Below are 23,307 nucleotides of genomic sequence, written 5' to 3'. Positions count from 1 at the left end.
AGTGGAATCAGAAGTAGCAGAAGGGGCTCCATAATCACACATGTGATGTATGCGGACGACATCATACTGTTCTCCAAAGCCTCAAAAAAAGATGCCACAACAATTGCTCGAATCCTAAGTACTGCCTTTGGTCCAGTCAACAAGTTAACAGAGAGAAGTCTGGCATCATTTTCTCGAAACACACCCAAAGTGCTACATGTAGAACCTTAAAGAGCACTTTTTAGATGAAGTCCCTCAAAGAAGATGCTATCTACTTTGGTGCATCGCTCCTTTTGTCTAGAGCACCTGCAAAGGACTTCTCATACCTCCAATCCAAGCTTGATGCCAAACTCACAGAATGAAGGAGCAAATGCCTTTCATGGGCTGGAAGAAGAACACTCATATGCTCGGTTGCCCAGACCATTCCTAATTACACTATGTCCACTTTCAGCATCCCTAAAAAAGTGTGTGACAACCTTGACTCCCTAAGCAGAAGATTCTGGTGGAATGCCAAGAAACTAGAAGGTAACTTTCTCGCTTGGAGATCATGGGACAAACTTTGCCATCTAAAGAACCGAGGTGGCCCCGGCTTTAAAAAAGCTAAGGATATCAACAATCACTCCTTACCAAGCTTGCTTGGATGATTGCCTCCAAAAGGGATAGTCTATGCATGAATATTCTAAGAGCAAAATACAAAGTATCCAAGGACTGGTTGTACTTTGATCCTCCCAGCCATGCCTCCCCCATTTGGAAAGCTATTAAGCATGCAAAGGTCATTATTAAAGGAGTGTGCTGCACCATTGGCAATGGTACCTCCATTAATGTCTGGAAAGACCCTGGGGTTCCCTAGATAGAGGGTTTCATCCCTACCCCTAAAGAAGAGGAGTATACTCAGCTTCCTGTCCTTGCAAGTCAGCTGATCGACCCTAACCTCCATTGTTGGAAGCATCATTTAGTCAAGAAGCTGTTTAACCCCCCATCTGCACAAGCCATCCTCCCCATCCCTTCCAGACCTCTCCTTGATAGACTCATATGGATATCGGACTCTAAAGGGTGCTTCTCAGTCAAATCGTCATATCACACCTCCCGCACTCACCTCCCCTCCTTACCCCCCATTGGTATCAACTGGAATAAACTATGGAACTTAAACGCACTTGAGAGACTGAAAATGCTTCTTTGGAGGATTGGTGTCAACTCTCTCCCCACAAGGGAAAATATCTTGGCCCGCCTCCAAGTAAGTGACCCTTTCTGCCTCTTCTGTAAGGATAGCATCGAATCCTTTTGTCACCTCTTCTTCAATTACCCCGCCTCGAGATCCCTTTGGTTCTTAGTTTGTTGGGGCCTTAGAACTGAGCTCTTATCTATTTCTTAACCCGAGCACATTGTCAAGTTCGTGCTGAACCCCCCAAGTTTTCCTAATGATGTTGCTGATAAAAGTCAAACGTCCCTGCTATTGGTGTTAAAGTTAGAAGAGATTTGGAAGGCAAGGAATTTCTCCCTCCATCATAACTGCAATTGGGATGTCTCCTCATCCATTAGTCTGATCCAATCCAGATGTATTGAATGCTATGCAATCTCAGCCCCATTGATAGCTCCCCACCCACCTCCACTCATGCATTCATGGTCCCCACCGCCCACAGATAGCATTAAGATTAATGTAGATGCTGCCATTTCAGACTCTCAAGCAACTATTGTTGTGGTGGCTTGTGATCACCTTGGTGTACCCTTCCAAGTCTGGGTAATGTTGATAAAGAGAACATATCCTCTCCAAGTGGAAATTGAAGCTTTGCTATGGGCAGTTCAGCTTGCAAAAGTGGAAAAATGGAGCTAAGTGATTTTCAAAAAGGATGCCAAGATCTGCTTCGACGCCATCAACACCCCGAACCATCCTTACCCGTGGAGCATTCACACCCAATTGCTTAACATCCTTGCTTTAGTAGAGTGTTTTATTTCTTGTTCTTTTGTTTGGGCTAGTAGGACCTGTAATGGTGTGGCACACCATATAGCTAGATTTTCTTTAGAATCTCATTTGGCTTTCTTCTTCTTTTTGGATAACCTGCCCCCTGCATTGTGGATGTTTGTAAGGCAGATTATCCCCCTTGTTTTGTGTTTTTTTAGTAATGCATTGTAGATTATCCAAAAAAAAAAAAAAGATAATAGAGTATATTGTTGGATTCGGTTAGCTTAACTTGTAAATTTTTTTTTTTTGCTCGAATAAGATATTTAAATTAGCTCAACTAGTATAGTTTTTTTGTCATTGAATAAAAGATCTAATATTCAATCCTGACATATAATAAAAATTATTTGGTGTCTTAGTTTGATTGTAAAAAGCAATTATCAAGTTATCACTATATATTGAAATTCTATCTTATCTTGGTTCTCAAAAAAAAAAAAAAAAAAAAAAAAAAATTCTATCCTATCTTAAAAAAAAAATTAAAAAATTGTAGACTACACAAGGAAACCGAACCTTTCCTTTTCAAGTACAGGGATGATGCAATTCCAAAATGTAATAATAACAGATTTTATCAACTGGGTTGGTTTGGTGAAGTTTATTTTATTTATTTGGTTAGTTACAATTTTTTTTTTAATTGGACATTTTCTAAAGTGCAATTGTATATTTATTAATTTTTTGAGCTCTACAATTGTATTTTTATATAACTTATTTTTAAAACAAAATAAACATTTTTTAAGGGAACAAAACAAAATAAACTAATAACAAAAAAAAGCTCATCCAAATAGTACTGAATTATGGATTAAAGGATATCAACAATACCCTTAAACTAGTTGGAATCTATAATTTTTATTAGTTGAATTTAAATAAGTGTTTTGTTAACGAGTACTTTTAAACTATTTGTTAATGAATTATTTTTAAAAAATTTTAATACTTTTTTATAAAATATGTAAAACAATTATTTAAAAATCAATTATTTCGTCTTATTTTTTCAAATAAATATTTGTTTATCAATAAAAGAAAATAAAGATAAAAGAAGAATGCCAATGACATATGCAAAGATAATGATTGAGTTCGTCACCTGTGTGGACGTAAGCATGTTTGAAAAGTTGGCTTAAATGTGGACCGGTGAGGATGGTTGGCAGGCAAATTGAGAGCAATCCAATTCCGACACCATCAAGCTGGCAGAGGCGTACTTATTACGTAAGACATAACCATCAGTATTGGCGGTGCCATTAGTGATTTTATTTTAGAAATCAACATAATAAAATAATACATTTATAGTGTGAATATAATAAATAATCTAACCTAACAAAATAATTTTTTTTTTACATTTGAGCTGCAGTGCACAGCAAAAAAATTATTGCTTTAGCTCTATAATTACAGTCCTAATTTTATAGTTTATGGTTCTAAAAATAACAATATAACTTTTTGGCAACATCTAACCATTCAATAGAATTTCATATGCATGATATAAACTTTACAATATTTATAAAAAAAAAGAAAAAGAAAAAAAGAAATGACAATATTTAATTGTCATGTGATAAATAAAATTATTAGGTAGCTGTTATGTTCACCTAAATAGAATTGAATTACTTTAAGGACAATATTTAGCTACAAAATTGGTTGTAACTTTAGGCTACAAATTCAGTTAATAAAATAAATATAACTGCATATTTTAAAAATCTAACCGTTGAATTATATGTTCTTTACGCTCTTAATGCACATGTTAATTTTTGTGTCAATCGGATATTATTTACTATATAATCTATAATCTTATATTTTATGCATAATTTTAAATTACAAAAACTTGCAATTTAAAATTTTATTGATGACATAGCTATTGATCTTTAATTTTCTTGAAATTTTGCAAACATAGAGGATATAAGAAGAAGATGCAATCCAATTGCGGATTTGTCAAAATTTACCTCCAATAAAGAGATATTGAATGAGTTTATAGCCTAAGGTTACAATCAATTTTGTAACTAAACTTTGTCCTTACTTTAATATCTAAATTGCGTAACCTTTCACACAACCTTATTCACTCCTTTAGTTTAGGACCCAACACCTCTAGTCTCAGCCTCAGTAAAAATAAATAAATATAAAAATAGCTAGTCTCATCCACCTCTTGTTAATATGTTGATTTGTCTACTATGTAGAGTCAATATTTAGTATGTCCCTTGCCCTTGGGTTAAAGGGCACCCCCACCTATAATAGATGGGTAGCCCAAACATCTCAAAAAAGAAAAAAAAAGAAAAGAAAAAAAAGAAGCTAGTCTCATCCACTTCTATTTCTGCTCAAAACATTTATTTATCTCATTCATTCACTTAGCAAAATAGGACAAACAAAAAACCAAATACACATTTATTTATCTCTCTCTCTCCCCTTTTTTATTTTATTTTTTATTAACATTAAAATATTTTTTTATAATCATATTATCAAATTCAAAATAATATGATATTCTTCAATATTTAACCTAATGACTATTGCAAATTTGCAATTCTTAATGAGGAATCAAGAGGATCACATTCACCCCATAAAAAAAAAAAAAAAAAAAAAGGAGGATCACATTCACACTACGTTTAGAAAGTAGTAAAAGCAAACAAACAAATACACATTTAATTTTTTATTATTATTTATAATTTAATAGTTATAACGGGGTGAGAGATTAAAACATGAAAGCTGTATACCTCTATTCAAATTGAAAGCTGTATATCTCTATTCTTCTCCTCCCCCTTTCTCCAATTTAATGTAATATGAAAATTTTAAACAATATTAATTAATAAGTAATAAATATGCTCAATTAATATGAAAAATATATCTAGCTGAATTTGGACTTTAAATATCGGTTTTGCATAATTAATGAAATCACATTAGTCCAAGTTTAGAACGTAGCATCATTCTCCTATTTTCTTGTGATTTATTATTCTGTTTGAAATACAATTTCTTTTTATCTCAACCATCATATATAACTGACTATTATGTATTCTTCTATTTCATTATGTTTTTTCAAAAGCTTCTAAGCACAGTATAAACCACATTTATAGTCTTTTCTTAGCAATCAATCAAAATAAGCTAGAACTATGCATCATGCATGTATGGGAAAAAAAAAAAACTATACATCAATTTCAAGGTAAACAAACACCTTATTTGAAATGCATCCAAATTTACAATGATGTCTTCTGTTGTGAAATCATAAAACGTTCAAAACCAGAATTCTTTCTAAGCATCATTAACCTATAGATTTCCAACTTGATGCAAATGTAATCGACAAAAAAGTATACATAACCAAGTCAGATCGGCCAAAACAATACAATAATCGTGATATTTATCATGGCAGCAAAATTTCTAAAAAACTGTTTCTCATGAATTTATTTGGCTTAAGTCCAATACGTTGGGATAATGACACGTAATTAAAAGCGAACACGTGTCATTATCATGACGGGTTCATTGCAATTGAACACTAATCCAAACTTTGCTCCTCATGAATAACCATGAGAAACAATATTAAAAGGGGACTAAACAAGTCAAAACCTAAAAATGAACTTTCATTTTCCTAAAAAAAGAATTGATGTTACTAATTTAAGTACCGGAAAGTATTGGTGGTCGGCAATTGGAATCACAGTGATGTCCTTAACTTTTCTCATATTTACAGGAATTCGTTCTCATGTCAACCGAGCAATTAATTGTAACATACTAACATCACAACTCTTTAGGAAAAATAATTTGTGAATCCTACAATAATTGAAGCATTTAAGAAATAATATAAATAATAGGTAATGATTTCCATGAAGGTTATTTTAGTATTACAACTAATTCCACAATTATCAAACTGTGATTGGCAATTTGTTATTTTTACATGGATCTATTACTTTTCTTTCCATCACTTACAGTTGGCCATATAAGATAGTTGTAAAAATGTGCGTGAAATTAATTGTGGTGTTATAATTTTTCTCATTCTTTTCCTCCATTTCATCCAACTAAACATAGTAAATGTTTATCCTTCCCTTCTTTTTCTCCTTTTTCCCTTTATTAAATATGATATAAGGCTCTTAAATCTTAATTGTCAAAAACTAATTATAGACTGGGCTCAATTTATTTTTTTTTGAAAAAAATGTATCTGAATGAGTTTGGACTTTGAAAATCAGCGTAGCATAATTTATAAAAAGCCAATTAATACAAATTACAAATTGAAGATCATCCACATATTTCTCATGAAAAAGGCAACCTTTTGTTTTCAAAGCCACACTTCGTAGAGTTTTCCTAGCAATCAAAAATTTTTAGGACCACACAGCAGCGGTAGCCACAGGCACAGCTAGAGGCGTATAAAGTTTAAACTCCTTGGAAAAAACAAGGCACCCATTTTTCAAGTTATTGTCTACTTGGGAATGAAATGACTTTACTTGTGCATCGCAAATTACAAAGATGTCTCTAATTGGGAAATCATTAAAAGATTGATGTAATACTAGTAAGTACAAAAGAGCTTCAATTAAAGTAAGTTGAAATTTGCTGTTTGTTGATGCAGATTCTTGGAGTAATTTTTACCTAGACTTTGTACTGTTTAATTAATAATCTACCTTTTCACCAAATAAAAATAAAAGTAGGTTGAAGTCTCAAAATTATTTTAGTGGTACGTTTGGATGGCAATATTTAAGCATGTGAATTTGAATTTTGAAGATTAAAATTCAAATATCTTTGTTTGGATAGTTTAAAAAATGTCAAGGATTTTAATTTGATAAACACACAAATTATTTTAAACTTTAAAATTCTTAGATTTGAAATAACATATAAACCCATATTTTAGAAATCCTTAAGACATACTGCAGTAGATTTTAAATTTTATAATTTCAAATCATCATAGGTAAAAAATGCATCCAAACAAGGAATTTAAAATTTTAAACATTTGGAATCAAAACATTTCTAATCCATTACTGTAAAATTCAAATTTAAGAATCCAAACGCAACCTAGAAGCAATATTAGCATGTGGATTGCATTTCTTTATCAATTGGCAAAAATCTTGAAAATGTAAAAGCTCCAATGAAGTGAACCTTCCTTAGTCAACCTCTCATTTGGTCCATTCGTGCCCAAATACAACTTATACAAGTTTAGTAAATCTAGTTACAGGTCGTGGTGTGTAACTAGAAAGATCAGACTTCTACAATTTGATCAACCACAATGATGAAATATTGAATTTTGAGCTCTTAAGGTTGTTAATTTGTAAAATTTGTTCATCTAGCATTAGGTATTCATTGACTTATTAGTGGCCAAACGCGTAATACGTACGGAATGAAGACAAGTTCAATTGTAGGAAAGTAGTATTAATCAATAGTTGCTTAACTTTCCATAACTTCCCATTAAAAAAAAAAAAAAAAAGTTGCTTAAGCTTAACTAATTACTAGTAAAAGTTTGCCAACTCAATTTCTGAAAAATGTTGTGAATTTTTTTATGTATTGTTTTTTTTTTTTTAATATTTGAGAAGTACTATATTTACAATATTTTCACAACAAATCCTAAGTATTAAGTTGTTACTGATTTTAATTTGAATCACCATTGAAATTAATTTTTGTCATTAATAATAGCCTGTAATAACCTACCACTTAGGATTTATTATGAAATTACTGCAAAAAATATTGTGGACATAGTATTTCTTTTTCTTTTTTTAAAAATATTATTTTATTTATTGTCTAATATTTGAGCTTAATTAATACTATTATAATGGAAAAAAAAATATCACTATTGGTTAAAATTTGGGGGCATTTTTGTCTACTTGGGACCTTAGGCGATCCCAACATTTGCTTAAAAATCTAATTTATAAGTGGATAAAGCAATTTAAAAATTAATAGGAGATCCAATCAAAAAAATAAAATAAAATAATAGGAGAGTGGTCTTATTTTTAAGGCAATGTTTTAGTGAGAGTTAATGTTGCATTTTTACCAAATTGTTCTTTAGTTTTGTCTTTACTTAAACATAAGAGTGTAGAGACTTTTTTGAACTAAAAAATAAGGAATCCAAACAGGAAAAACCTCTTAAATAATAGTATAGATAATGATTGCCTAAAAAAGACACTAATAAGTCTGATTATCACAACATTATTAACTCTAAATTTCAAAGATTTTTTTTTAATTTATTTAATAATTTTGATAATCTGTCATATACAATAAAGAAGTATATATAGAATTTGCACCTGACTTCTCAGATGAATTAATGAAATTATCTTGATGGCACTTGGTGAATGATTGAGATTGAAGTAGGCATGAAAATTTTAATATTAATTGTTGTAACTTTTAAGAAGAACAAGATGAACTATCAGAAATATATATATATATATATATATATATTTACAAAAAGAACAAGAACAAGAGCCAAAAAAAATGCGGAAAATTTTTGACACGGCAAACTCGATTTAAGCATAATAACAATATTAAGTCAATGTAATACAAATAGAAATAACGACCAGTCAAGATATAGATTCCTTGAATTGAAATCACGACTAAGATAGATTTTTTTAAAAAAATCATGACTATGGTCCCATTATTCTATGATACATATTATGTATCACTAGTGATTTCTTAAAGTTATGTTTATTAGTGTCAACTAATTTCAAAATAAAGGTTTTATTCAAATATTTGGATTTGGGTGTATTTCGTTTATGGTAAAAGTTAGTCATGAGCTGCCTTGAAGATCTTAAGAGAATTGAAGACTAATGAATTTCGCTTAAGATAAATTGATTTTGTTTGAGCGAAATAATATAGAATACAGACTCAAATAATCAAATTGACACAATTTATGATATCATAATCTAGTTATATTGAGAATATTTGTTTATAGAGCCCAAATTAATCTAGTAAATGCTTGATGTGTGACCCAGCACACAACACTCGTTCAATCAATATCAAATCAATTTAAGGCATCACAAAGACCATAGACAATATTGGAGGTTTTATTATTTTGTTATAACGGTTTTATATATTAATTAATATGATGGTGGGTCTCAAACTTGTGAGGTCCACCTTCATGTGAGAGATATCTTGTATTCAACCCCTTACACAAAATACAACTATGAGAGACCCTAATTAATCTCTCACACTGAACTATAATTTAACCTTAGCCCTACAAATACAAGGATCCCAGTAACATAAGTGTGTAACCGACAATAATCCAGTGAACCAATCTCGATTACAACCTGCCCAAACTTTTTTTTTTTTTTTTTGGAGAATGACCGAACATAAATTTAGTTCTCCTACTAGTACATTTTTTTGGAGAAACTACTCCTTAGTACATTATGAGAAAGTAAACCTTCACACCAGGACTTGGTCCTTGGCTTTGGCGTTCAAAGACTGATTGGTTTTCCTCTAGAACCAGTAAACTACACACAGACTATATTTTATTTTTATTTTTTTTTTTGACTTGTTTTGGCATTACATTAGACCTGCCTATTATATTTAAAGGCCCCTCCGTTTTGCAAACATTGTAAAACAAAGGAAAAGTATTGGAATTTTCTCTTTCTTTGTACCTTCTTAGTTCTTCTTCTTCGAAGTCTCAATATCTTCTCTTTCTTTGCACCTTCTTATTCTTCTTCATCTTCTTATATAATCAGTGCCTTTGTTTGCATCTTAAATCATTTTTTATAAGGTATATCAGGTCAAAACTTATTTGGACCTAGGAAAATGAAGGTGAGGTTTCCCCTCCATGCCAATCTATAGGCTTAGATAAATTTTTTATTAGTGTAATCTCGGTATGCTTGAATTCTTTTTTATCTTTTTTAATGCTCATAGATGGACTTCTAGAGTTTTCATCTCTTTTGGGTTTTTCTCCAAATTTTAAATAAAATAAAACTTGCATGGCACCTGTTATACTGTAGATTTGTTGATGAAGTTTTGGTTTTGTTATTTCAGAATTCATTGTTTTAGGTGATCATTTCCTTCGTTGCTCTTTTCATGGCTCATAAAATTATTAATTCTATGAAGCTTCTCCGAACTATTTAAACTGACTGGAAATTGAAATTTGAAAGAATGAATTTTGCAAATTTTAATTGTGTTCGTTTTGGTCATGGTCATATTCAGTGTTTCCTATCTCTGACATACAAAGTTTCTATTTTTCTTGCAGAAAGTTGTGTTGAAGCTAAACTTACACGATGACAAAGATAAACAGAAGGCCATGAAAGCAGTTTCCACCATTTCAGGTATTGATTTTTTTCAAACCGGTTTACCACTATCTCTGGCAGGTCAATGGCAATGCCAAGAAAAACATACTAGACTATTAGTCAATTGGGTCATTTTTCTGTTTCAAGCTTTTTAAATTTTTGTGAAAAAGATCAGAGTGAATTACTTCATTCAACCATTTGAATTAGGCCCAATTGAATGAAACTTAAAAGTTTGTTTATAGTCCTAACCAACTTTTGCTCTGTTCTGCAATATTTGCAGGCATTGATTCAATCGAAGTGAACATGAAGGACCAAAAAATGACTGTAACAGGGGATATAGACCCTGTGGTTGTTTGTTGCAAACTAAGAAAAGGTTGGTACGCTGAAATTGTGTCTGTTGGGCCAGCAAAAGAGGAGAAGAAGAAAGAAGAGCCCAAGAAAGAAACCAAGGGAGAGACACCAAAAGTTTACTATCCTCCCATGGTCTATTACATGCCAGTTCATGAAGAATATCCAAATAGTTGTGTCATATGCTGAGAGTGAGATTTGAGAGAAACTAGTGAGAAATGAATGCTTAATTTGGTGATGAATTTGATATATTTGCTGAACCTATAGGAGATAATGCTGAGTATGGGGGGCTCTTGTGGATAATTGAACTTAATTGTATTAATTAATGGTCCATAAAACTTACTATTGTGGACTTGAGAGGAAACAATAAATGAATTTTGGAGTAGAAGAGCTTTCTTGTTTAGCAATTGATATGTTTTCATTTAAATTTTTTATTAAGTTTTTTTTTTTTTTTGAGAAACAAATTTTTTTTTTTTTTGTGGTTGTTTGTTGCAAACTAAGAAAAGGTTGGTACGCTGAAATTTTGTCTGTTGGGCCGGCAAAAGAGGAGAAGAAGAAAGAAGAGCCCAAGAAAGGAGAGACACCAAAAGTTTGCTATCCTCCCATGGTCTATTACATGCCAGTTCATGAAGAATATCCAAATAGTTGTGTCATATGCTGAGAGTGAGATTTGAGAGAAACTAGTGAGAAATGAATGCTTAATTTGGTGATGAATTTGATATATTTTCTGAACCTATAGGAGATAATGCTGAGTATGGGGGGCTCTTGTGGATAATTGAACTTAATTGTATTAATTAATGGTCCATAAAACTTACTATTGTGGACTTGAGAGGAAACAATAAATGAATTTTGGAGTAGAAGAGCTTTCTTGTTTAGCATTTGATATGTTTTCATTTAAATTTTTTATTAAGTTTTTTTTTTTTTTTGAGAAACAAATTTTTTTATTAAGTTGGAACTTTGATTTCGTATAACATTAGCTCAACAATAAAAGTGTGGGCGATAATGTAAAAAAAAAAAAAAAAATTGTTCTTTTTAGGTACTCATAGCAGCATCCTGAGCAAGAAAAGATAAAACAAAAGCAGGAGGGCTATCAAATACAACAAAATCAACCTCCATCTTCGCTCCACAACTAGCCATCGCATCAGCCACGCTATTAGCTGGCTGATGCGAAGCTGATAGATGCTGATAAACGCAGGAGGAAAAAGCATTTATTTGATGATGCTGATAGATAATATTATTTAACAGATTAACATATATACTATTTGAGATTAACAACCCCACTGGTACTACGTAGAAGTAATAAAAGAAACAGTGTAGTACGACCATTCTTGCAAGTTGCATTTGGGTATGCCATGGACTTGACTTGTGTAAAGTACAAGTTGGTGACCAATATGTTGGTCTAGAATGTAGATATACCTAAAACACTGAGCGACAGTTTAGAATGTTAGAGCTGTTTGGTAAGTCATTTTAAATATTTGTTTTTAATTTTTAAATAATATTATACGTGTTTTTACTTACTTTTTTTCTCATATATATTTTTAAAAAAATTAAAAATTATTTTTTAAATACACGTACCAAGCAGGTTTTAAACTTTCAAACTTCTTAAGTGAGACCGGTGGGTATAGTTTAAACCTTTGATATCATCTCTTCCATTTTTCATTTATCCTTAAATTCCCATATCCAAGAAAGGAACCCTAAGCCTCAAATTCTTCTTTTTCTTTATTTTGAAAGGAGGAATGAATGAAATAGAATGGATTGAAAATTATTTTCTAAGAATATTTTATCCATATTTTGGATTGAAAATATTGTATTCATATTTTGGGGAAAATAAATAAATAAAAGGTGAAGGTTTATAATTGTAACTCCTAAACACACTATAGAAAATACATCATATTCAATATTATTTCATCCATTTTTGATCTATCAATTCAATTCTATTATGTTATTTTAAACCTCTAAATTTTAGTGGATTTTAGTTAGTTCAACCGATAAAATGTTTTATCATCGAGTAATAAATTTATGATTCAATCTCACAGATGTGAGGTTTACATGTCAATGAAACATAAGTCTCATATGCCCAAGCATGAAATACCGTCTCATCCTAAAAACGCCCATTAACCAAACTCATAAATATTAGTTAGCATGCTTATAATTTATGAAAGAAAGTTGGGCCCTCAAAAAATTATTAATAATTAGAAATTAGTGTTACTTAAAATATGTTTATACCTCATACCGTGGAGTCTTCCATATTTTTTAAAATATAAATTTTTTTTTTTCTATTGGAGTTTGGGTTGAATTGACAATTGAAATTTGAAACTTGAACTTGAAGGAAAAGTCCGTAGTCCCAACGGTGAATCGATGAATAAAACGAAAATAAATGAAGACTTTTGGATGAATACAATCTCCAATGACTTGACTCATTCAGAGTCAACTAGGTGCCCATGTTCAATTAATTGAACGCCCCCACTTAATGAAAATTAATGAAAAGATAGGTTAAATAATATTTTAATCGAAAATGGTAAAAACTACCAATCTCCAACGAAATTGTTAAAAGTAAATATCAACTACGATGGAATTGTTTTTGACACATAATTTGGGTTGCTTGGTTGAACTGAATAGGATGAACTTAGAGATATATCTATTAGTATGCCTCACTCTATGAATCTTGAATTACGGCCCTTCCGCTCTCCAACACATTTAGTATATGGGAAGGTACTATCTGAACTAATGAGTTCGATGATAATTACGACATAAAGTTGATTAGGTGAGATGATTAATAAAATAAGAAAAAAAATTATTATTTTGACTTATATGTTGTGTATAAAAATTATTACTCTTGCTTGATTATCTAAAATTATTTACATTGGGTTATCTAAAATAGCATAAGATCTCAATATAGGGAATGAACCCGATAGAAACATCCATATTAACTTCTTTATACATTAGCCAAAATGCCATTTAGCCACAATATCCCACTCTCCCCCCCTCCCCAAAAAAAGGAAAAAAAAAATTTGTAGCCTTCAAATGAATATTTTATTCATTTTTCAAAAAGTGGATTTGGGTAGTTTGAAAAGTGGAGGAAATAATGAAAAATAAAATAAAATAAAGTTTATAATAGAAAACCAAACGTGGGTGTCTTAGAAAATAGTTAGAAAAAATAGATTATTTTTATAAAATAGAAAGAAAATTAATTTGAAAGCTATTAGTTCAGCACCTACTACAGCACCATTACTAAGCAAAAAAATGAAAAAATTAATAACCACACCAAAATCTCAACCCATCCTTTGCCAAAAACAGTCAACATCCAAGCAAGCGGACAATACTTTTATATGCAGTGCATCTGCCCAAATCAAACTGTCTTTCTCAATTAGTCATATACAGTTAACACTTTTAAACTCATGCTTGAACTAAGACAGGCCAAATGGCCCAGAAACTTTAATGGACCCTTGTTTGTTATTTTAATAAAGGCATAAAGCTTTTATTTTAAAGCTATTATTGGAAAAAAAAAAATCAATATCTCTTGCAATAAGATAAAAGGAAAAAACTAAGGGAAACCCAACAAAACAGCAGTGAATAAATTACAATGTTAATCTATTTAATGGACACTTGTTATTGTGATATAGGCATAAAGCTTTTAAATCTATTATTGGAAAAAAAAAAAAAAAAAAACTGTCTCTCTTGCAGTAAGATAAAAGGAAAAAACTAAGGGAAACCCAACAAAATAGCGGTGAATAAATTACAATGTTAATCCATGCATGTCCATTTCATGTCCAGTGCCACGGTTTTGCTTATTTACCGATGGAGTCATAGTCATTAGACAAACCAGGTCCCATGATGTCATCTCACGTTGGCTTTCATCCACCTATTTCTAACTAATCTTCGGTTGTTTAAGCAAACCTATCTGATTTCCTTCACCATTCTTATCCTTTGACGCCACGTAATAGAGCAAGAAAATGATTGATTATTAATTAATTTGCAAAAGGCTGTAAAGAGCGGAAAAAGAACGAAATATAAGTTTTAGTTAATTCAATTTGTAATATTTTTTTTTTTTATATTGTTAATAAGGAACTTTAGGATTGAATCCCGATTATATATATATATATATATATAGAAAAATCAATTGGTGGTCAAATAGTAGAGGCAATAATTATTGAGCAAATATTATATTTATAGGTTGAGAACTTGATATCTTGTCGAATCTCTAAAAGAAAAAGTTAATCTAACAAATATCTACCAAGTTGATAATTATTGCTACTAGCTCTCTTTACATCTTTACTGTGACAATGGCACTTTCTGCAATAAAGAAGTGGAAATTTTGAAATGCTAGTATGTGCCGCATGAACAACACAGATTTGAAATATATGATATAACTGTATATTATGAAATGGTCAAGAGTTTCTAACTCAACAAAATAGCAGTGAATAAGTTACAATGTTAATAGCAAGTTGTTAAAAATAAAGTACAATATTTTAAGATTATCTCTATTCTTTCAATTAAAAAACTCAAATTCTCTCTTATCCTTATTAATTATTTTAATGAGTTATTTATATTATTTTAAATGAAGTGGTAAAAAAATAAAACATTTGATATTGGGTGTGTAGGGACCCAATTTGAATTGAGTGCTGGGTTTTCAGCCCAATAAGCCCAAACAATAAATTTATAGAGTATGGGCTCAAGAACTAGTACTGTTTTGTAGGAAGGGTTCTACTCATCAAATAACAAGGGATACTATTGATTCGCTCTATAAGGAAAAACTCTCCTCGGCCCTCTTTCAATTGGTCTCTTCTTCTCTCTCTCTTTTTCCTTTTTCTTTTTCTTGGCAGAAGTCCCTTCTGTTTTCTTCGTTTCTACATTATATACTTAGTTTCTCTTCTTGTTTCCTTTGTACACGTGTAGTTCTTATCCTGTGAGCTCCTTTCTGTCCCATCTAGTCCCTACCGGAACCTTCAGCTTAGTGGTCATAAAGCTGCTTAGTTACTATTCAGGTATCACCTCCACATTAATGCGGCCAGAGTGTTAGGTGGACAGCATTTAATGAGGAGGTGATAGACTTTAGAAGATATTTTTTACCTTCTCCGACGCCTCTTTAAGCTATATCCAACTTCCAATTCAGCTACAACCTAGCGGAATCTTTCAGTCAGTACGAAGGTTACCTTCACCTCGGACTTTGGCGTCCTCGGACGTGTGCTATACCACCGTATATATAACACCTGTTTATACCTTTCATACCACCTATCTAACGTGAATAAAACTTCTTTAGGCTGTCCTCGGACATAAGCGTATCCTCGGATCGGGCCTTTGGGCCCTGGGCCCAATTCTGAGGGCTACTATACCTTTTTTAGGTAACAGGCCCCACAGGGTGTTTTGTAAAGTGGGGTAGTAAAAAATAGATAAAGTAGTTTTTTGAGGTGTTAAAAGCTAAATTTTTTAGCACTACTATTGTAAATGCTTCAACTTCAAAAAAAAAAAAAAAAAAAAAAAAAAAAAGGAGCTAGTCTAGTATTAAAAAAAAAAAAAATTTTTTTTTTTTTTTTGCCTTTATTGATAGATAATTGCATCTTGATGTATTAAGAAACAATGATTTTGTATATTTATAATTTGTTAATACTATATAGATGTCTATTTGAATGTTTTTTCTTTACTTATACTTTGGCTCTCTCTAACTTAAAATCTTGGGTTCGTCCCTTGTTAAAATGTTATGAATAAATTAAACGTTTGTTAATATACCTTCAGTTATATTTTCATATAAGAGCATTTGCATCAGGAAATGCAAAATAGAAAAAGAGTTTAATTTTACACATTTGGTTTTGTTTAAGATCCGCTTATTTTGCTAAAATTGAAAATTTTTTGCTGAAAGTACTGTAGATAAATGTAAAAGTTAGCTGAAATAGTATAGTGAGACCCATAAATAGTACCAAAAAGTGCAGTGGGACCCATGAATAGTAGCAAAAATAAGTTGAATAGTAAAATAAGTTAATAAAAATAATCTTTGCTAAATAGACACTTCCATTTGGGAACAGTTTATTTAACTGAAACTGAAAACTTTTTACTGAAAGTACTGTAGATAAAGATAAAAGTTAGTTGAAATAGTATCATGGGACCTATAAATAGTACCAAAAAGTATAGTGAGACCCAAAAATAGTAGCAAAAATAGTTAAATAGTAACAAAAATAAGCTAAATAGTAAAATAAACTAACTTTAAACTCACTTTTCAAACACAATCTAAACTTCAAAATTACCAGCATTAGTCAAGTTAAAGATATATAAATTTACTAGGTAACCATGAAAATTTACAAAGATAGTATTGGGTGATCTAAACCTTGAATTCTCTAACCCTACACAAGATGGCCCTGCCAATTCAATGCTAATACATCCCGCACAACTCACACTCAAGTAGTATTGTGGTAAGACAAAGTGGACAAGGTAGTTGACTATAAGACTTCCCCCACCCTGGGGTCACAAATACATTATTAGATCAACTTGTCATCTTTGCTAGCTTGTCATTAAGACTAAGAGTTGTCAAAGTAGGCTACTAACGCATTTGTCTTATCTCATCCATACATTAGGCTTCGTCTCTCTTAAAAAAAATTCCGAATACTTTCATTGTCTATTAATATGCAGGGAGCAGATTTGAACTTTGAAGTGTGAAATCAATTTTTTTTAAACCCTTAATTTACCATAATTATGGGATTTGTAAGAAAGGAGGAGGTTTGGTGTGTGAATTCGATTTACCAGAAGTATAGGATAAAGGGTTATTTCCTTTTAAAAGAAGAAGAAGGTAGTAACACTAGTCACTAGACCTCCAAATTCTTTGTTCTATAAATATAACGCTCTGCCCTACCATCATTGTGAGTGTATAGGCCTAAGTTTTAGTAGCTTTTACAAATATCATACTTCTATTTTGACATTAACGTGAATATCAATTTGGTTCTTAGACTTTTAATTTGAATAAAGAAACCCTACACTTTAGTTTTGTAACAAATTAGACATTTATTTTTATTTTTTCAGTTAAAATTAACAAAATTAATCACATATAAAATGTACATGATAATTATAAACTATGTGTATATCATGTCATTAAATGTGTTAGTCTTTAACAAAAAATATTAGTAAAAAATTTAAAAGGAAAAAGTTTTTTTTTCCCTCCTTTTATGTTTAGGGTAGTTTACAATTCCTTTATTTATTTTTTAAACCAATCAATTTCCCCCTCTATCTCTATGTTTAGGAAATGAGCAAATACTCCAAATTCGTTAATTTTTAGTTAAATCAATGAAATCAAAATAATTACAAATATAATATAAAAAAATAACAATACGATCCTCAAATTTTTTTTTTTTTTTTTGTGATATACAATGAATAATTTATTCAAAAAACTTATTGGATTTAATTGAAAAAGTAACAAATTAGGGGTATTTTCTTATTTCCCAAATATAAAGGGAGAAATTGATTGATCTAAAAAATTAAAGGATAAATTACAAACTACCCAAAAATAAAGGGGGAAATTGCTTTTCCCCCAAAATTTAATATATAACAAAACTATAAGAACAGCAAAAACCAAAAACTATCACATGAGCCCACTCAATGGGGCGGGCTTCTTACAAGCTTGTGGGTTCCACAAGCGTGGGATTTAGTGATTTACATGCTTGTGAGTCGGCAGCTCAATTGGACGGCCGCAAAAGATTCCTTCTCGAAGTGTAGGAGTCAATTATTGAAATCAAAACTTATGGGCTAATTATTGATACTCATATTAAAGTCCAACTGTGACAGTTGTAAAATGGCCCAAAAGTGTTTGGGCCTTTGGGGTTGGACTTAGGAGCATTAGAGCTTTTTTGTTGTTTAGCAAATTGCTCAATTCCATTCCTTTATGCAAGATTAGTCCACCAAAGGCAGCTAACTACTGTCTCTGTCTGGTATTAATATTCAAGTAGGCCCAGAACATTCAAGAACAAATTGAAGCTGGTGAGGCTTAATCAAAACGTGATACTTCTTAGAAATGCAACGCAGAATGAAACAACAACGTGATACTTTTTCATGCTCAAGGCGATTTTTCGTATTTATTGTCTTCCAAGGGGCAACTCAATTGACAAAGTACAGAGCTAGTCCACAAACATGTTTATCTTTATGAAAACGTTGGGAGTATTGTCCACAACTTTATAGGGGCTTTATCACTGAGCAATTACATAATTTTCAAGAGTTGTATGGTGCACAATTTTATTGGCAAGACATCTTTTTCATGACATTGATATACACCAATATGATCCAGCTTGTCCCGAAGAGGTTACAAATCCACATTATTCTAAAATTTGTAAAAAACTATAACAATATAACACACTATTGTAATCAAAAACTAAAATGAATTCTTTCAAAGCAATTGCATATAAATTACAGACCTTTTTTTAAGCACCATATGGTCTGTGAAAAAAAAATTAAAGAATGCACTCAAGAAAGAAAATTAAAGAATACATAACAATTTTCAGTTTTTAAATACATGTACCAAACGGACCCATATCTTAAGGAATAATTTTTTAAGTAATTAGCCTGAAATTAAGAAAATAAAGAATATATCGCCTTTGCTGTATTGCAGCATAGTTACTATTTTTCTTTTTTCCTAGTTCCTTGCTCGAACAAGTGGTGATTGAGGTAAAGGGGAGTGAGGTGACATTAAGCACTGTGCCATCATGATATCATCCATTCTTCTTGATTTGAAGCTGAGTCTCTGCGGCTTTTGCCAATACTGTCTCTTCATAGGCACTGTGGTACTGGTCTCATTGTTTTGAATCACAAAGCTTTCAATTCTTGTTAAAGCTACATTCATAGTCTGGTCATCCATATTGGCAAAGCAAACCCTGAACCACCCCGGTGCTGAGCAATGAAAAGAAGAACCAGGAGAAACATTGAGCTTAACTTTATTTATTATCACTTGCCATAGTTCCATCTCTGCTTCAAATGTCTGTTCTTTGAGGAGGTGATGCAAATCCATCCACACAAAGAGGCCAGCATTGCTTTGCAAACAACTAATGCCTACTTTAGCAAGACCTGTAGTGAACACCTTATGCCTAGTTGCCAACCTATCAGCACTTCCTTTAATAAATTTATTGACAAACTCATCGTCCGATAGCATTGATGCAATTAGATGTTGAGTTTGAGAGGAAACTAGTCCAAAACTTGACATTTTTCGACAACAGCTCACTACTGCATCATTGTAGGAATAGACAATGCCGACCCTAAAGCCAGGGAATCCCAAGTCTTTCGACAGACTATAAACAATGTGGATGAGATCATGATTGCATTCGATTTCTTTCTCCTGTATTATCTCAGCTATGCTAATGAAACCAGGCTGAGCAAAGACAGTGGCAGCATATATTTCATCACAGACTAAGTGGATGCTCTTTTCATTTATGAAGCTCACTACCATTCTTAGTGTATCTCTGTCTAAGATAGTGCCTAGCGGGTTTGATGGATTGGTAATGAGCAACCCCTTTACTCTAATGTTGGCCTCTTGAGCACTCTTATAGGCAGCTTCCAATGCTTCTCTTGTCACCTTGAAATCGTTAGAGCGTTCACATACAACTGGAACAAGTTGTGCTCCTGTTCTCCATCTCAAATCTCTATCAAAACTGCAATGAAAAGGCAAGATTGTGAGACAGTGTTTTGAATATTGCTAGAGGTCTTGCAAAAAAATCTATGAAAAAATACAAGTACTTTTCATCAATTTAAGGCCATGGGAATCATATAATTATTGGGTTCCACCTTCTTTATGATGTAATAAACCACGTAACCATCAGAGCATAATTAATTGCTTTCCTAAATGATTTGACAGTAACATTCATATATTAATATGGACTTTGAAAATTCAGCAAAAAAAAAAAATTCTTAACCTTCTGACCTCAAGCCAGAGGGCAGTCAACTGCGTGTTCTTATCTTGGACTGATGGAAAATTGGTAATTGACTGACAAATGGGAACAAGGGCAGGTCTTTGAGGAAGATGGGCCTCATTTTCCTAGACTATTTTTTTCCAATTTTGTCAAGATTCAAGATATGGACTTAAGTTTTTTTATATTAAAGAATCCTTTTACTTGAAAACTTCTTTCTTCCAAGTGTAATAAATTGGTTTGTATTAACTGATGCCCCCACCAATAATTTTATAAGTTGGTACTTGTGGTCGTGGCACTGACGTTGAAAACTTGGAATTAAGAGCTTGGGATGTTGACATTAGAGAAATCATTCTCAGCACTCAAGCAGGGTCGTGGACTAAATCAATCTTTTTTAAAGTGAATTCTCCATAATAGTATATCATGATCAAAGTAGATTTAATAGTCAATCTCTCTCTCTCTCTCTCAAGAATCATTATGTATGAGTAAAAAAACAGCTACAAAACCAAGTCAAATAGCCACACCAACATGCCTCTTAAGGTCTAACCTACATTATTACATCATTTTTTAACTTAATTTTCATTAAAAGAGAAATTTATGAAGCATAAAGAAGTAGAAAATTGAAATGGAAGAAGAGGTATCGATTATATTACCCTGGATAATAAGGAGTAGGTACTAGAAATGCATCCCCAGGGTCAGCCAAACAAAAGACGGTCATCTCATGTGCTCCGGTTGCTCCTCCACTCATAACAATGCGGTCTGGGTCGAATCTCACTCTATTTCCTCTTACTTTCTCCATAAAATTGGCCACAGCCTGTGGAATATACATAAGAAACTTCATTAATTAATCTTTTATGTGTGTGTGAGACATGAAATGGATAATAGAGTATGAGGAACTATATATATGAGATTAGTATGTTACTTACATTTCTGAACTTTGTCAAGCCATGATAATCCTGAAAGATAGCTATGTCCCTGAAGTCATTTACTCCTTCAGGTGTGCAAATGGAGGCTTCTGGGTTTTTCTTTAGCCACTCTTCAACCAAATCAAAAGAAAGCTGCAAATTGAACAAGACAATAAAAACCATGAATACAAATAATGCACTAAACTCTGTGACTCTTCGAGTGCACTTCAAATTAATAAAATGCACATTAAGAAAGTTATAAATTTAGTTACCTGATTTTCTGCTAGGCCCATTTGGATAACCCCATGAGGATTATCAGTAGGATGAAATGGATTATCCTCAAAAGCCTTCCATCCATCAAAGTATGGAGAATTTTCACCATGACCATTGCCAGTTGCTATCTTTGACAACAAGTTCTGTTGATTTTTGTTCATCAGTTCCCTTTCTTTTTTGAAATGCAGCTAGTTAATTGATATACGATAATATGTATGAAGAAGATGGGAACAGCTCTATAGTTTATAGGAACAAATCAAATAGGAACAGTCCTTGGGCAGTCGTAATTGCTTACGTTAGAACTTTTGGAGTTGGCACAGGCCTGAATAAACGCACTAAGTATATAATGTTTGTTTGGTTGAGTGAGTCGTTGAACTCTCAGGCCTTTATATAAGTTGTGTAGCAGTCGAGTTGGATACCTTTTCCAAGTTGGAATACAAATGTCAAATGAAGGTTCATATGAAGGAACAATTTTGAAAAGTTGTGAGACACGGCTTTGAAATTTATTTACCTATTATATATACTATTCTTTTCCCTTTTTTTTTTTTCTTTTTTTTTTTGTAGGAGATATGGATGTAATATTTGATTGGCTTAAAGTAAACTTACATAGCCAGCTCTTCAAGCAGGCAAAGAGGCAAACTTATTAACTGGCATACCTTGAGGTCAAAAAGTTTATTAGGTACCCTATGACCTATCAAATCTGGCCAGCTGCCTGGGTCCCATATGAAACACTATAAGTCTAGTACCACAATTAATTTTACAATTTTTTTATATGACGACTCATGAATAGTGAAATTATAGACATATATAGACTCACCATTTTATTTTAATCACTTACAACTCCTCACGTAAGCAAATTATGACAAAAATAGTGAAAATTATTGTGACACTAGACTTGCTCCACTTAAAAGTAGTGACATCCCCTTATATCATATCTTGGCAATATTGATGTCATAAGAATCAAACACTTTATTAAAAGAATTACAAATACACCACATTTATTCCTTGTCAAAAAAACATGGTTGATTTCCACACAAATCTTATGTGGAAATCAAAAATTCAAAATTGTGACTGATTATAAGTAATTGTTTATCATTTTTGCATAAACTTCCTATATTTTTTCACCACTCGGTCTATGGCATCAAAAATTAGAAATTGTGACAAAGACATATGTAAAAACATGGAAATTTACCCAATTATTTCTAGTTTTCTTGATTCGCACTATCTTAGAAAGTAACCAGAACTTTAATTGTATATGTGTACAATTTGACAGACCGCGTAATTTGCGCATTGAATTCTTTGCTTCTATGTACTATGTGACTAACCACGTAATGTACGGTTTATCCTATAGTTTCAGCGTTTCACTTCAAATTTTTATTTGCAAGAATCTGTAGCCGATTGTCACTTTTCCGACAATTTGATTACTGTGAAAGTTCATAGTCAAGGAAAGGCCAAGAATGCACCGAACGGTACAGAGAAGTGTAAAATATTTTACATGTAAAATATTTTACTCATTGAAAACATTTTCAAGTGTTTGGCAAGATTTGACCTTTGAAAATGTAAACAGCCACCTGCCTCCAAATACAAGCACACCACCACTCCGCTGCCACCAAAATCCAGTGACTACACACCACCACTCACACGGCCACACCAGCACAAAAACAACAACAACCACCAACAGGAAGCAAAAATCCCAAATGAAACAAAAATTCCAAAACAAAAGATCAATGAAACCCACTCTTATTCAGCCACCATCAAAACCCACGAACCACCACAACTATAGCAGTTCCGGCCACCAACCTCAAAACCAAACCTGAAAACACCAAACCCAGCCA

General features: G+C 32.1%; 2 protein-coding genes across 2 annotated transcripts; one reads left to right on the top strand and one right to left on the bottom strand.

Annotated features, from left to right (window-relative positions):
* The first annotated feature begins 9,399 nt into the window (after positions 1–9,399).
* On the top strand, positions 9,400–10,825 carry LOC111997190 (heavy metal-associated isoprenylated plant protein 39). The gene is made up of 3 exons (XM_024029252.2): positions 9,400–9,604; positions 10,038–10,113; positions 10,355–10,825. The coding sequence occupies exons 1-3, from the start codon at positions 9,599–9,601 to the stop codon at positions 10,609–10,611; spliced, it is 339 nt and encodes a 112-aa protein (XP_023885020.1). The 5' UTR covers positions 9,400–9,598; the 3' UTR covers positions 10,612–10,825.
* An 8,041-nt stretch (positions 10,826–18,866) lies between these two features.
* Positions 18,867–21,838, bottom strand: LOC111997192 (1-aminocyclopropane-1-carboxylate synthase). Its single transcript, XM_024029254.2, has 4 exons — positions 21,472–21,838; positions 21,221–21,352; positions 20,948–21,108; positions 18,867–20,039 (listed from the first exon to the last, which is right to left on the bottom strand). The coding sequence occupies exons 1-4, from the start codon at positions 21,631–21,633 to the stop codon at positions 19,031–19,033; spliced, it is 1,464 nt and encodes a 487-aa protein (XP_023885022.1). The 5' UTR covers positions 21,634–21,838; the 3' UTR covers positions 18,867–19,030.
* Positions 21,839–23,307: the final 1,469 nt, after the last annotated feature.

Source organism: Quercus suber, unplaced genomic scaffold (genome assembly GCF_002906115.3).
Source record: "Quercus suber isolate HL8 unplaced genomic scaffold, Cork oak 2.0 scaffold_298, whole genome shotgun sequence".
NCBI lineage: Eukaryota > Viridiplantae > Streptophyta > Magnoliopsida > Fagales > Fagaceae > Quercus > Quercus suber.
The sequence above is the reverse complement of the archived record's forward strand: the minus strand, read 5'-3'. Positions and strand labels throughout refer to the sequence as shown.

Bases quoted from the DNA above. Each gene is read 5' to 3' on its own strand.
- LOC111997190 (XM_024029252.2), top strand. The intron at 10,114-10,354 runs GTATTGATTTTT...CAATATTTGCAG, and splicing joins AGCAGTTTCCACCATTTCAG to GCATTGATTCAATCGAAGTG.
- LOC111997192 (XM_024029254.2), bottom strand. From the start codon at position 21,633: ATGAACAAAAATCAACAGAACTTGTTGTCAAAGATAGCAACTGGCAAT. The intron at 21,353-21,471 runs GTAACTAAATTT...TTCAATTTGCAG, and splicing joins TGGGCCTAGCAGAAAATCAG to CTTTCTTTTGATTTGGTTGA. The intron at 21,109-21,220 runs GTAAGTAACATA...TATATTCCACAG, and splicing joins GCTTGACAAAGTTCAGAAAT to GCTGTGGCCAATTTTATGGA.